A 14,566-nucleotide genomic window follows, 5' to 3' on the forward strand; every position below is an offset into this window, starting at 1 on the left:
AATAAAAACTTCCAAATAGTAATAATAATATTAAAATTTAAGAATGTCTTTTTTAAATGAATTTTCTAATAACAAATATTAAAATTAAATATAATTATCATAAAATAAAAATAAAATAAAATATATATAAAAAAAATCTCTTAGTGAAACTAAATTTTCCAATGATAAATCTAAATAATAAAAATGTTTGTAAAAAAAAATACAAAAAAATGCAAAAAAATAATATAAAAAATATTAAAAAATAGTTCTTCATAAATAAAAAATCATAAAAGAAGTTAATCAACTATATCAAAATAATTTATAGAAAATGATTTTAATTAAAAATTAATATAAAAAAATAATAGAAATAATAGTAATGATAATTATAATAATAGTAATAATAAAAAAATAATAATAATAATAATAATAATAATAATAATAATAATATAATATTATAAATAATCGATAAAATATTCATAATAATAAATAAAATAATAATAATGTAACTAATAAACTTAAATCTGAAAATGATTTAAATAATAAATATAAACAACTTTCATTAGACTAATAAGAAAAAAGTAGTTTTTTATTATTATTATAAAAAAATAAATCGAAATAAAGCATATATTCAACCGAAAAATATAATTTAAAAAATTTAATTTCATTTTATCCTAAATTTTAGTATTTATAAAAACAATTAAAAAAATCTTCATAAATTACTGACAATGTTATAAATAATGATAAAGCAAATATTCAAATAAATTTAAAAAATAATCATTAATATAAATAAACTTCTAAAAAATCCTATTTAAAAAATTTTTCTTTTAAAACATAAGCTGGTTCTAATTAATGCATAACAAAAACAAACCAAGACAATATAATTTATATAAATAAATTAAATAAAAAATAAAACCGTTTTTTATTCGCTGTTTGTGACGGACATGGTATAAACGGCCATATAGTCTCCTCATTTATAAAAGATGTTCTTCCTAAAAAACTTGAGTAAGCCTTATATAGACAAATAAAAAACGAAAAGGACAATTTTATCTAAAACTCATTAAATCTAGCCTTCCTTTTGACAAGTAAAGAGCTTTTAGAGTCCGAAATAGATTGTTCATTTTCCGGATCTACTTGTGTATGTGTACTTATAATAGGAAATAAAGTCTGGACAGCAAATGCAGGAGATTCAAGGGCTGTACTATACCTATAAGATTAATAAAATTGGTCACATATATCCCTTAGTAAAGATCATAAGCCAGACAACCCTTCTGAATATGAAAGGATCATCCAAAATGGGGGAAGAGTAGATTGCTATAAAGATGAAAATAATAAACCTATAGGACCATATAGAATATGGATAGGAAATGAAAATATACCAGGATTAGCTATGTCAAGATCATTTGGGGATGTTATAGCTTCTTAAGTAGGTGTTATATGTGAACCGGGTATATATATAAAATAAATTAATAATTTTAATATATTTTATTTGTATTTATATTTATTTTTTATATTATTTATTAATAGAAATAAAATAGTATGAAATTAAATAAAATGATAAATTTATTATTATAGCTTCAGACGGAGTTTGGGAGTTTATAGATAATAAAAAAGTAATTATTTTAAATATAAAAATATATAAATAAATATACATATATATAAATATATATATAATTAATATATATATATATATATATTTTATAATAAAAAAGATTATTTAAATTATTCTTTAATACTATGATTCATAATAAGATAATATAGATTTTTTATGTAATAAAATTATATAATAATCTATTTAATAATGGAAATAAGTAATATATATATATATATATATATATATATATATATATATATATATATATATATATTTTTAATAATTTTTCTAATAGAATTATGATGTAATTGATGATATTACTTGTATTTTTATTAGCTTAAATTGATTTTTTAGAAAACATAAATAATTATAAATATATATATATATATAAAAATATTTATATATATCAATATATATATAAATATGTATCTATATATATTTTTTTATATATATATTTTTATTTATATATATATATTTAAAAAAGTAACGATATTTAATTTGTTTTTTTTTTATTTTAAAAAAATATGAGTTTTTAAAATATAATAATGATAAATAATGAAATTATTGATAAAAAAGATAAATTGTATTTTAAGATTTTCTCAGATTTTATATCTTAAACTTTATTAATAATTCAAATATTTCTAAGTTAAATAATATATGAATAGTTTAAGAATAAAAAAATACAAATAATTACTAAAAATAACCTTGTTTTTTCTGAATTTTCTCTTTTTATGGTTTTTTGGCCTTTAAATTTTGCTTGCTTCTTTTTAATACTCATATTTGTTAATAATAAGGATAAAAAGTTTTTTTTATTACATTTTTTTCCTTTTCTTTCTCCAATTTTTTTTTTTTTTTCAGCAATTTACTTTAACATTTTTGTCATAAAATGCTATAAATTTCTCCTTATAAACCCTTTCTCTTATATAATCTTAAGTTTTGGTTTTATACTAATATCTTAATTTTATTTTTAAAAAATAAGTATGGGTATATTGGTATATAATATGTATCTTTTTTTTATTTAAATAGAACTTTTTAGACAATTAGAAAATAAATAAGAAAACACAAATTTAAAATTATTATTTTCTGGATATTTCTGTATAAACATATTATTTTTTTTGTTATTTTTTGATATTTTTTAATGGTAATAATTGATAATTCTGGATATTTTGAATTAAATTAACGTTTTTTTATTAATAAAAATTTATTTTATTTAAAAGAATAAATTTGATATTGATTTTAATGAAAAAAATGAAAAAAATAAGCCTTTTCCTATTATTTTTTATTATTTAAATTTAATTTTTTTATTTGGATTTTTTATAGCATTTTCATAATTTTTATTCTAAAAAAATAAATATTAAAATAATTCGTAAACATACATTCTAAAATATTGATATAGAAAAAAATAATTAAAGACAATATTGAAAAGATTATATATATAGATATATATAAATATATAATTAACTTATATAATTATATTGTTTTTATATATATATGTAAGATTATATATATATATAATTTTTTTTTTTTTTTTATTTATCAATTAAATATATAATTTATAATTATATTATATATTATACTAAATTATTTTTTTATATATAACTTATATATATATTATTATATTTATTTTATTTTTATTATTGTTTTATCTAAAAACATACTATTACCTATAATTTTATATTTTGATATATATTTCAATATTTTTTATTTATATATTTAATACTATAAATAATTCATAAATAAATTAAGAAAAGACCATAATATATATATATATATATATTTATATATATATATATTCATTATATAAAACAATACAAAAAACCTTAAAACACAAAACAAAAAAACAAATAACATGAAAGCATTAGTTAGTATAAAACGTGTAGTAGATTATGCTTAAAAAGTAAAAATTAAAAAAGATGAAAATAAAATAAAATAAAGATTCGTGTAAAACCTGATTTTTCTGGTGTAGACACAAAAGTAGCTTAATCAATAAATCCTTTTTGCGAAATAGCCGTAGAAGAGGCAATTCGATAAAAAGAGAAAAAAACCATAAACGAAATCGTAGTTTTAACAATAGGTCCAAAAACGTAAAAAAAAAAAAAAAAAAAAAATTTTTTCTTTTTTTTTTTTTCCCCCTTTAAATTTTATAACTTTATATATAGCTTCAATTAAACACTAAAACATGCTTTAGCAATGGGTGCTGATAAAGGGCTTCATATATTGACTGATTTAACTTCTGATTAGTAACTTTAACCACTAATTGTTGCCCGTATATTGTAAAAAATCATCCTAAGAGATAAGTTTGACCTTGTTTTTTTAGGTAAATAGTCAATAGATGATGACTTTAATTAAACAGGCTAGCTTCTAGCAGGTCTATTAGACTGGCCTTAAGCCACTTTCGCTTCAGAAGTAAAATTACTAGGTGAAAATGCCGAAGTAAGTAGAGAAATAGATGGCGGAATTCAAACATTAAGCTTTAAATTGCCTGGTATTATCACATGTGATCTTAGATTAAACACACCAAGGTTCACTACAGTGCCTAATATTATGAAAGCTAATAAAAAACCAGTAGAAGAGATAAAATTAGACAGTTTAGGAGTAGATTTGAAGACTGGATTTGAAATTTTAAAGACTGAAAGTCCTTAGGTTAGATAAGGAGGACTTATTTTAGATAGTGTAGATTCTTTAATTGATAAACTAAAAAATGAAGTTAAAATATTATGAAATTATTTTAATTTTTTATATATAAAGTGCTTATTTTTTAAATGTATATTTTTTTATTTTTTACGAAGAAAAAAATAAAATATATATATATAGAGATTCTTTTGTTTTACATATATATATATTATTTCAAAATAATTTTTTATATATATAAATTTTTTGATTTGTCTTTTTTTGTTTTTTTAGTATTTTTAAAAAATGAGTGTTTTATAAAGCCCTTTATATTAAGAAAATCCTTTAAAAAATTAAATATTAAACTACATAAATGAAAGTTAATAAAATAATTCGATATTTTTATAATATATAAATAATAAATCTAAGGAAAATCGCTCATTTTGTATTGAAAACGTTTAAAAAATTAAACGGAAAAATGTAAATTCGTCTTTTTCTTCGAAAACTAATTCTCATATATTATAGGAAAGTTTTAATTCGAACTCTTTTTTAATAAAAAATGAAACTTTATTTTTGTAGTAATTATAAACACTTTAGGAAAAAATAAATGAAAATTTAAATGAAATTAGTTTATTTTAATAAAAAAATATTGCCTTAGAAAAAAAAAATAAGAATTAGAAATTGAAAATATAACTTTGAAATAAAAAATCAAAGAAAATGATTAAAAAAATACTATTTTTGATAAATAAGTAGAATTATTTAAAGTAAATAATCTCAAATTAGTGAAATATAATGAAGAAATTCAATAAAAATATGAACTTTTAGAATAAAAAAATTTAATTATTTAATAAAAATACAATATATTAAGATAAAAATGTAAAATATTAAAAGAATAATTAAAAAACATATAGGAAGAGAAAAATAAATAAGAGAATATAATAAAAAATTAATTAGAATAAAATTAAATATAAAAATAAAATGAATAGATATAAAAAAATTAAAAAATTAAAGAAAAAATATAATATTAATAAAATAATTAAATATATGAAAATAAATAAATATAAGAATATTAAATACTATAAGAAGAATTATACAGAAAATGTGAAAAACTAAAAGTATAAAATTAATAAAATGAAAATTTTATTTAATTTCAATAAAATAAAATAAATAATTTAATAAATGAAAATAAAAATCTAAATTAAATTTTAGTTTAAAGATGTTAAAATAATTGGGAATGAACAAAAAAAAAATCAATATTCAAATAAATTACTATTATTATTATAAAATTTTGATAAAACAATCCTTTACCTATTAATAATCTTTATTATTTACTTTTAAAAAATCATTTATTTTATAATTTTTGAAAAATTCCTTTATGTTCTTAAAAAAATAAATAAATAAAAAAATTATATAAATAAATATAAATATAATATATATATATATTTAAATAATAATATTATATATATATTAATTTATAATAAAATATATATTTTTATCTATAAAATTATTTTACCTAAAATATTTATTAATTTTCGTTTTCTTTTTCTTCTAAAAAAACTAAAAATATTAATATCTTTTCAAATTAATCAGCTTTTACTCCCATTTCTTAAAACTAAACTAAATTGTATTCAAGTTCTTCAATTTTAGAATTCTTATCTGCTAAAAGTACTAAAACTTTCATATTTTCTAAATTTACTTTACTTTACTTATTGATTTCTTCGATTTCTTACAAAACAAGTGTCAAATTTTTTTCCTAAATTTAAAAAGGATATACATAACTTTTATTTTTAGCCTAAATTTTTTCATTTGAGAACTCCTAATGTATCAAGGTATTAATAAAACCATTTTTCGGTACACTTTGAGGTCCCATTATGATAATTTTGACTTCTTCTTTTATTGAATTGACTTTTTTTAGTATTAATTAATCATCTTGATTTTGTTTCTAATAAAATGGCGACTCTTATCTATCTAAACTATGATCAGAAAGTAAATTAGGCAATTCAATTAGAAATTAATTTCTTAAATTTTTATAATTAAGTTGTTTTTCCTAATCTAAAATAGCCTAATATTATTCTTTTAATTCTTAAAAAAGATTCTTTCTTTCCTAATTTTATAACAAATCCTAAAAAAACATTTCAAAATCCTCTTTATTAGTAAAATTCTGAAGTTTACCCTATATTAAATCTACTGGAACAACTTTTTAAAAAACTTCTATTAAAGACTAAATAAAATCACAATTTTCTCCTAATTTTTCAATATATTTCTCTTTAGCATTTTCTATTATATTTATTATTTTTTATTTTATTTAATCAAATACGACTTCTATTTTTTTATTAATATTCAAAAATTTCCTTTTGATTAAATAATCACTAATTTCATTTAATATTTCTTCATCTTTTATACGCCATAAAGGAATCTATAAATCCTAAAAATTAGTGCTTTATATATCTTATAAATATAATAATATCTAATTTTCTTTTTTGTTAGCTTAAAGGCATTTAGAACACATTAAAATAGGTTTTTCATCTATATTTATGACAATATAAGGTTATTACAGATGTTAAATGCAAGTTTACATCTTTTTTATAATTTATATATATTTATTTTATATTATATATAAGAATTTAATCAATTAAATATATTTTTGAGATTATATAATTAATATAATAATATATATATATATATTTATATATATTTATACATATATATTTTTTTTATTTTATTTATAATATTCTTTCATTATTTTTTAAATTATTTTTATATATATTATTTTAAAGATATGAAAACTTTTTTATATAAACTATTTTAATAAAACTTTAAAGATAAATTTTAAATATCTTTATCTATACTTTCTATATGTTTTTAGACTAATATTTAACTTTGAAATATATTTTTATTTTTTTAAGCTTATATTTAGTTTAATTAATTATTAATATTATATTTACATGCATTTTTTTTCATATTAATATACTTTTCGGAATGTTTTTATTAACAATTTAATTTCTATTGTTATTATTGTATAAATAAAGGTTAATTTATATTATTATTAGACTTTGATTGTTAAAAAATCTTATTAATTATTTATTATTTAGAAGAAATATATTATTATGTATTATCATTTATTATATTAAATAATTTTTGTTTCATATTTTATTTTTTTTAATTTTCTAAAAAATTCACTTTATATTTTTCTTCATCAAATATTTCGATATTTTTTTTCTTTTAAAATAAATTATTTACTATATTTTTTTAAAATTAATTATTTACCATATTATTCTTTATTTAAAATTAATTTTTTTATTGAAATTAACTATTTTCCATATTTTATTGAAATTAACAGTTTTCCATGTTTTAATAATATTAGCTGTTTTCAGTATTTTAATGAATTTAACTGTTTTTTATATCTTATTGAAATTAACTGTCTTCCGTGTTTTATTGAAATTAACTTTTTTCAATGTTTTATTAATATTAGCTATTTTCCGTATTTTATTGAAATTAATTATTTTCCGTATTTTATTGAAATTAACAGTTTTCCATGTTTTATTAATATTAACTGTTTTCCATATTTTATTGAAATTAACTGTTTTCCATATTTTATTGAAATAAACAGCTTTCCATATTTTATCGAAATTAATTGTTTTCTATTTTTTATTGAAATTAATTATTTTCCATATTTTATTAATATTAACTGTTTTCCATATTTTATTAATATTAAAAGTTATCCATATGTTATTAATATTAACTGTTTTCCGTATTTTATTAAAATTAATGGTTTTCCATATTTTATCGAAATTAACAGTTTTCCATGTTTTTTTTAAATTTACTGTTTTCCAATTTTTATTGAAATTAACTGTTTTCCATATTTTATTGATATTAACTTTTTTCCGTATTTTATTGAAACTAACAGTTTTCCATGTATTTTTTAAATTAATTTTTTTTCATTTTTTATTGAAATTAACAGTATTCCATGTTTTTTTTTAATTAACTGTTATCCATTTTTTATTGAAATTAACTATTATCTATATTTTTGTTTATTAAAAAATAACTATTTGCTATATTTTTTTAAAATAAACTATTTTCAATATTTTTTTATACTAAACGATTAACCATATTTTTTTTATTTTTATTTATAAAATTCTCATTTTAAATAATTTTTTAATAATTTTATAATTAATCTAATAGACTTTTTTAATTTTTTATACAAATTTATTTATTCTATTAAACAGCAAAATTAAAACTAGTTGAATTTTTTTCACATTTTTTATTATTTTAACTATTTTTTTCTATTAAAGAGTAACTTCTTAATTATTATAATAATTCGATATTAAATTCTTTTAAATTAAAGAAATATTTTTCTTTTATATATTAAAAACTAGGCCTTTATTTCATCAAAGGATTTCCAATCAAGTTCAGTTTTTCCAAATGAAATTTATTTGAAATATTATCAAGTTCTTCAATTTCACTTATATAATTTTAACTAAAATCTATTTCTTTTAAATTTTTAAATTAATCAAGTCCTTTTAAAAATCTTAACATGTTTTAAGGTAATTTTAATATTAAAATATAAGTATATTCTTCATTTATTTTATCGATTTTAAATATATTGCAATTAGGTAAGTTTATTTAATCATCATTTGAATTTTTATACTGTTATTATTATAAAACTATACTCAGCATTAATAATGTTAATTTTTATTTACAAATTAAATAAATTTTATTTATAAACTTATTATTTTATTTATATATTAGGAAAAAAAATATATATATTTTATTAAATTAAAATATTTTTTATATTTAATCATTTAAAAAAAAATACAATTTTATTTTTTAAATAAAGTAATATATGTATATATAAAGATAAATAAATAGAATAAAATAAATATATAATAATATATATTATATATATATATATATATATATATATATTAAAAATAATTAAAATTTTATTAAATATTTTTCAAAATTATGAAAAAAATTTATAAATACATTTTATATATTTTTTATTTAAAAAAAATATTAGTATAAATTAATTTTATTCAAAATAAATATTTATTATTTGAATTAAATAAATAAAAATGAACGATAAATTAAAAAGACCCCCATCTTGTTAAAAAGGGACATATAAGCAGCCTATATTTTATCAAAATTAAGAAAATATAAACAAATAAGATCGTGTAAATAAAAACCTATAATTAAATTAAATGAACACAAACCGAGAAAATAGTTTTGATAGCAACTAAAGTTTATCATTTAATAATTATTTTCAATAATCGACATTAAATAGTGCCTAATTAATAAAATATTAATCAAATTAAAGTAATTTAAGTACTCCACCAGATATAAAAATGACATAATTTATATAAGAAACATTAAGAAAAGAACTAAGACAATATACTGTAGAAAATTAACAGTAATAAAATAAAAAAAATAATCCATTTTAAAATAAAATATATAAATATAGATAATTTACAGAACTATATAATAAGATATTAAATATTGAAAAGAGAAACAATTTCTGTGAAAAAAACGAAGTATAAAAACTTATAGATGAAAACGTTTAATTAATATAAGAAATTTTAAATTAATTTCGAGGAGAATTCGAGGAATTAAAAAAGTGCACATTTTAAATGAAAAGCGATATTAAACAATTTTTCAAAGAATATAAAACAAACGAAAATATATAATAAGATACTAAAAATAAATTCCTTTAATAATTTGAATTTTTAACCAAATAAATAAATACTAAAGATAAATAATTCACTTCTATATTAAAAGATTAAGAAAAACAAATTTATTTAATTTTAAAATAATAATAAGTTCATTCAAATAAAAAACCAGAATAATATTAGTATTAAGAATAATAAAAAGATTTTAATAATTTCATTAAAGAAAAATTCGAGTTTTTACATGAAGATTATAATAATAATTCATAAAATTCCAGTTTTTAATTTTCCCCATAAAAAATCGAGTAAGTCAATCTTGATATTGATTCTTTTAATAATGATATTGCTTAAAGTACAATTAAAAAAATAGAAAATGAACTTTCAGTTATTCACGAATAGGTAAATGAAGATGAAATGTAAACTAATTGTAATTAAAAATATGAAAAAGAAAATTATTTGAAATATAAAAATTGTAAAAATATCAGACTAACTAAAGAATAATTCGAATTGTTAATTAAAGATAAAACCCTTTTTTGATTTTTATTTTTGGAGTAATAATATGTTATTAATATTAATATAAAATATGGTTTTGACTAATTATATATATATAAATTATAAGTTTTTATCAAAAAAAAAATATTTATATATGGCACTTATTTGTATATTTATTTATATGTATATTTATATATATGTATTAATAAATTTAAAATACAATGTTTATTCTATTTATATAATTTACTTAAAATGCAAAAAGTTAATAAAAAAATACATAAAATAAATTTACTAATATTATATAAATATATAAAGACATTTTTAAACAAAAAAAAAGAAATAAAACCTTAAATTATAAATAAAAATTATTAAAAACTGTAAATGCAATAATTAAAAAAAAATGTAATTATAAAATAGCTTCCATTTTATAGTTTAATATTTTATTTTTATAAAATAATAATATATAATCTAAAAAGAATTTAAAAATGAAGGAAATTTGGAGAGCTTTTTTACTTTTAAAGATAAATATTATTATTATATAAAAAAAATATAGTTTTTAAAAAATAAATACTTACTAATATGAACAATATAAACAATTATTATATAAATAAAAAAATTAAAATATTATTAATATTGAGAATAGAATTTATATTTTTTATTTAAATACAAAAATAAATATTATTATAAAAATAAATAGAGAATATAGATGTGTTTTTTGTATAAATTTATAAACAGATTTTTTTTCTACATTAATATTTTATATTTTTTTATAAGGTTTCATATTTAAGCTTCATATAATTAATTATGTAATGTTTTAAGAATAACTTAGTAATTTAATTTAGATTTAGTCATACTTTATTATACCTAATTTATATTGTAATTAAAAAAAGAATATATAACATATTTTATATTATTAATTAAAATAATAATATACATTTAAAGAAGAATTATTTAATAAAAATTTTTGTTTATATTAAAAAGAAAGAGTATTATTTATAGATTTCTATATTATAAATATAAAAAAAAATATATAATTTTATATATATATATATATATATTTATATATATTTATAAAATATGTAGAATTTTACATTATTTTTATTTGTTTGATAATAAAATTTTTATTAACATTTTTTTTCAGGATTATTTATTAAAAAATTTTTATGTTCTTTTTATTGTCTTGCATTTATTTATCTTTTTATAAATTAATCGACTCCTTTAGTATTATTATCAACCTATTTTTTATTTTTTTATTCAATTTTATATTTTTCAATTTTATTCTATTTAATAATAATTTACAAAATATACTTAAAAAATTAATATATACAATTTCAGGTTTAAAAGTACATCCATTTAATTCATTTATTTTATTTTTTTCTATATTTTTTTTTTTTTTATATCTACTTAATTTTTCCAATCATTACTTCTATCAAAAATATTCTTAGTAATATAAAACTATATTTGTTTGCATTTATTTGATATTATTTAAGGTCTAAATGTACATTCTTCAAATTCTGTTGACAAATCAAATTTAATTTTTCTAATTTTTAAGTATTTATTTATTCCTGTTTTTTTTTGCATATTCATATAAATGTTAAAATCTATTTGGATCTTATTGTTAATATTTATTCTTAAGAATAAGTTATTTATATTCTTAAAATTTTTTTAGCTATTATTAAAAAATTTTATGTATATAAAAAAAATATTTATTTTTTATACTTATTCCATTGTTTATACATTATATGTATTATTTAATTATTATCTTTAGTTCTTAGGAGTTGATATAATTATTTTACTATTTATATTAAATTCGCTAAAGGTTTAATTTTATTCTATTTTTTATATTATAAATAAAATATGATAATTATTTTACTATTTGGAGATTTTGAAAAATTATATGAAATTGTATTATTCATTTTTAATTTTATTATTAATATAATTGTTTAATTTATAAAAAATAATTGATTATTAATCCTCTTCTATAATACATATAATAAAAAAATAATAATGTATATTTTAAACAAAAATAAAAAATCTTAAAATATATTAAAATATATATAAATAATTATAAATATATATAAATATAATATATATATATATTTTTATTTACATTTATTTATTTTTTACTTTTTCAATTTTTTTTAAAAAATGAATCTCAATATAGATAAAATAATTTAATAATTCAATTAAGATAAAATAAATGTCCGTTCTAGATTTTTAGAAGAACATTATAAATAATTAAAAATAGGAAAAAAATCAGAATTTAATCCTAGAGATCCATTTGGTATTAGACTAAGCAGTTTTTGGGAGTAAATAAAAAAATATAGTAAAAATAAAAATATTTTAAAAAAGTAAAGGTGATACAGTATTTTCAGTTTCTTTAAAATAGTATAAATATTTCATTTATAATTTATTTAATCCAGATACTTATTCTAAAAAAACATTAGATGAAATAAAGTAATTGAGAAAATTAATATTAAATATATAAATATATAAATATTTATAAATATATATATATATATATATATATATATATATATATCTATTTATATTTTTCTAGATATTAGTTTAGATTAAATAAAGTTTATATTTTTCTAGTTTCTGGACTAGTAAATTTATATATTATTTATTTATAATATTATTAATACTTAATAAAAAACATAAAAAGATGATATCTTCTTTTCTTTTTATTGCTCCTCTTATTATTCCTAGAATAAAAAGAGTTAAAAGAGAATATTTTATGTATTAATATGCAAAAAAAGCGTAATAAAATATTTTTATAATATTAAAATTATATATATTTATTTATTTATTTATTATAAAACAAAGTTTTTTCGAAAAAGAATTAGGAATAAATCGTTAAAATACTAAAAAAATTCGATTAAATGAATTAAAAAAAATACTTAAAAAATAAAATGAAGATAATAATAATTTTTGAAAAAAAATAGAAACAAAAAAATAAAAATAAAAAAATTAATAAATATTTGTAATTTAATATATATATAAGAATAATAATTTTAAAAAAATAATAAAAATATGTTTTAAGAATAATTAAAATAAAACTTAGAAAAATGGAAGAATCCACAATAAAAAATTATATTAATAACTTCTGGAGGTACCTAAGTACCTTTAGAAAAAAATCTCGTAAGATCAATCGAGAATTTTTCAACAGGGCAAAGAGGAGCTTTATCAGGTGAATATTTTTTAAAAAATAATTGTAAAGTAATATATTTTTACCGAAAAAAATCATATATACCTTTTACTTGGCGATTTTCTGTCGAGGAAATATTCGAATAAGGTATTTAAAAATACTAAGATTATATAAATGAATATAAAAAATATTAAAATCATATTTAATATATATAATATGAAACTGTTTAAGAATATTTAGAAAATATAATGTAAATTATTTAATATATAAAATTTCATTTTTAACAAAACAATATTAAAATAAATTATTTTATAAATAAAAAAAAACAAAAAATAATATATATATATATATATATATATATATATATATATTATAATTATAGAATACTTTGTTAAATATTAACTCTTTATTAATTTCCTGAAAATATTATTATCTATCTATCAGCGGCAGTAAGTGATTTCTACATTCCTTTTGAAGATTTACCATAACATAAAATATAATCAAATTAATAAACAGAAGACGGTTTAACTTTAAAACTATAAAAAGTTCCTAAATTATTGTAAATAAAATTAACAAATATTTAAATAAAAAATCAAAAGAGAGAAAATAAAACAAATTTGTCATAAATCTAAAGTATTCTCTTTTAAATTAGAAACTGATGAAAAAATACTAGAAAAAAAAATTTTTGAATCGTTTGAAAAATACAAAGTCGATGGAATAATTGGAAATATACTCTAGACAAGAAAAAAAGAACTTATAATATATATAAAAGAAAAATAAGAAATAAAAAAATATGAAATAAAAATTAATTAAAATGAAAGTGAGGTAAATCTAAAAAATAAATTTATATTAAAAATACATATAATATATAATAATAGCCAATAGAAAAGAATATAATAGAATAAATATTATGAATATATGTTATATATATATATATATGTATTTATATCTATATATATTTATATTATGTTATATATTTAGATATATATATATATTTATTGTTATATATTTACACTTATTCATTTTTTTTATTCTGAACCAAAAATTTTGTTTAGATTTTCATTCAATATTTAATTATGA

At 15.0% G+C, this 14,566-nt stretch overlaps 4 protein-coding genes across 4 annotated transcripts, besides 43 other annotated features; 3 read left to right on the forward strand and 1 right to left on the reverse strand. All coding sequences in view use genetic code 6, as the record gives it.

The window, feature by feature from the left end:
- Positions 1–80: 80 nt before the first annotated feature.
- Positions 81–136: a microsatellite.
- Positions 100–137: a microsatellite.
- A 51-nt stretch (positions 138–188) lies between these two features.
- Positions 189–242: a microsatellite.
- A 94-nt stretch (positions 243–336) lies between these two features.
- Positions 337–481: a microsatellite.
- On the forward strand, positions 356–1,916 carry IMG5_145340 (protein phosphatase 2c, putative; the record flags this gene model as incomplete). The annotated part of the gene is made up of 3 exons (XM_004031131.1): positions 356–1,424; positions 1,504–1,589; positions 1,866–1,916. 3 exons carry the CDS (start codon positions 356–358, stop codon positions 1,914–1,916), a joined length of 1,206 nt encoding a protein of 401 aa, XP_004031179.1.
- Positions 1,611–1,673: a microsatellite.
- Positions 1,791–1,844: a microsatellite.
- Positions 1,917–1,929: 13 nt separating the features above from the next.
- Positions 1,930–2,009: a microsatellite.
- Positions 1,932–1,992: a microsatellite.
- Positions 1,939–2,045: a microsatellite.
- A 1,069-nt stretch (positions 2,046–3,114) lies between these two features.
- Positions 3,115–3,190: a microsatellite.
- Positions 3,116–3,185: a microsatellite.
- Positions 3,191–3,327: 137 nt separating the features above from the next.
- Positions 3,328–3,363: a microsatellite.
- Positions 3,364–3,419: 56 nt separating this feature from the next.
- IMG5_145350 (hypothetical protein) lies at positions 3,420–4,356 on the forward strand (the record flags this gene model as incomplete). Its single annotated transcript, XM_004031132.1, has 3 exons — positions 3,420–3,449; positions 3,506–3,654; positions 3,730–4,356. 3 exons carry the CDS (start codon positions 3,420–3,422, stop codon positions 4,289–4,291), a joined length of 741 nt encoding a protein of 246 aa, XP_004031180.1. The 3' UTR covers positions 4,292–4,356.
- A 756-nt stretch (positions 4,357–5,112) lies between these two features.
- Positions 5,113–5,174: a microsatellite.
- Positions 5,135–5,182: a microsatellite.
- A 143-nt stretch (positions 5,183–5,325) lies between these two features.
- Positions 5,326–5,370: a microsatellite.
- Positions 5,371–5,401: 31 nt separating this feature from the next.
- On the reverse strand, positions 5,402–6,668 carry IMG5_145360 (hypothetical protein; the record flags this gene model as incomplete). Its single annotated transcript, XM_004031133.1, has 2 exons — positions 5,402–5,560; positions 5,694–6,668. Coding segments are annotated over 2 exons (1,098 nt in total), but the record flags the coding sequence as incomplete, so codon positions are not given.
- Positions 5,564–5,599: a microsatellite.
- Positions 5,570–5,637: a microsatellite.
- Positions 5,588–5,648: a microsatellite.
- Positions 5,598–5,670: a microsatellite.
- Positions 5,606–5,688: a microsatellite.
- Positions 6,669–6,841: 173 nt separating the features above from the next.
- Positions 6,842–6,889: a microsatellite.
- Positions 6,890–7,400: 511 nt separating this feature from the next.
- Positions 7,401–7,453: a microsatellite.
- A 22-nt stretch (positions 7,454–7,475) lies between these two features.
- Positions 7,476–8,208: a microsatellite.
- Positions 8,209–8,218: 10 nt separating this feature from the next.
- Positions 8,219–8,272: a microsatellite.
- Positions 8,219–8,298: a microsatellite.
- A 761-nt stretch (positions 8,299–9,059) lies between these two features.
- Positions 9,060–9,106: a microsatellite.
- A 1,390-nt stretch (positions 9,107–10,496) lies between these two features.
- Positions 10,497–10,538: a microsatellite.
- An 823-nt stretch (positions 10,539–11,361) lies between these two features.
- Positions 11,362–11,405: a microsatellite.
- Positions 11,373–11,408: a microsatellite.
- Positions 11,409–11,698: 290 nt separating this feature from the next.
- Positions 11,699–11,735: a microsatellite.
- A 639-nt stretch (positions 11,736–12,374) lies between these two features.
- Positions 12,375–12,434: a microsatellite.
- Positions 12,387–12,435: a microsatellite.
- Positions 12,436–12,643: 208 nt separating this feature from the next.
- Positions 12,644–12,677: a microsatellite.
- Positions 12,678–12,807: 130 nt separating this feature from the next.
- Positions 12,808–12,877: a microsatellite.
- Positions 12,816–12,887: a microsatellite.
- Positions 12,888–12,948: 61 nt separating this feature from the next.
- Positions 12,949–12,978: a microsatellite.
- Positions 12,979–13,273: 295 nt separating this feature from the next.
- Positions 13,274–13,309: a microsatellite.
- Positions 13,310–13,371: 62 nt separating this feature from the next.
- Positions 13,372–14,566, forward strand: IMG5_145370 (hypothetical protein; the record flags this gene model as incomplete). The annotated part of the gene is made up of 3 exons (XM_004031134.1): positions 13,372–13,736; positions 13,869–14,045; positions 14,086–14,566. 3 exons carry the CDS (start codon positions 13,372–13,374, stop codon positions 14,564–14,566), a joined length of 1,023 nt encoding a protein of 340 aa, XP_004031182.1.
- Positions 13,822–13,861: a microsatellite.
- Positions 13,822–13,867: a microsatellite.
- Positions 14,259–14,291: a microsatellite.
- Positions 14,401–14,495: a microsatellite.
- Positions 14,409–14,481: a microsatellite.
- Positions 14,409–14,498: a microsatellite.

Source organism: Ichthyophthirius multifiliis (assembly GCF_000220395.1).
Source record: "Ichthyophthirius multifiliis unplaced genomic scaffold scaff_1120509251127, whole genome shotgun sequence".
Taxonomy (NCBI): domain Eukaryota; phylum Ciliophora; class Oligohymenophorea; order Hymenostomatida; genus Ichthyophthirius; species Ichthyophthirius multifiliis.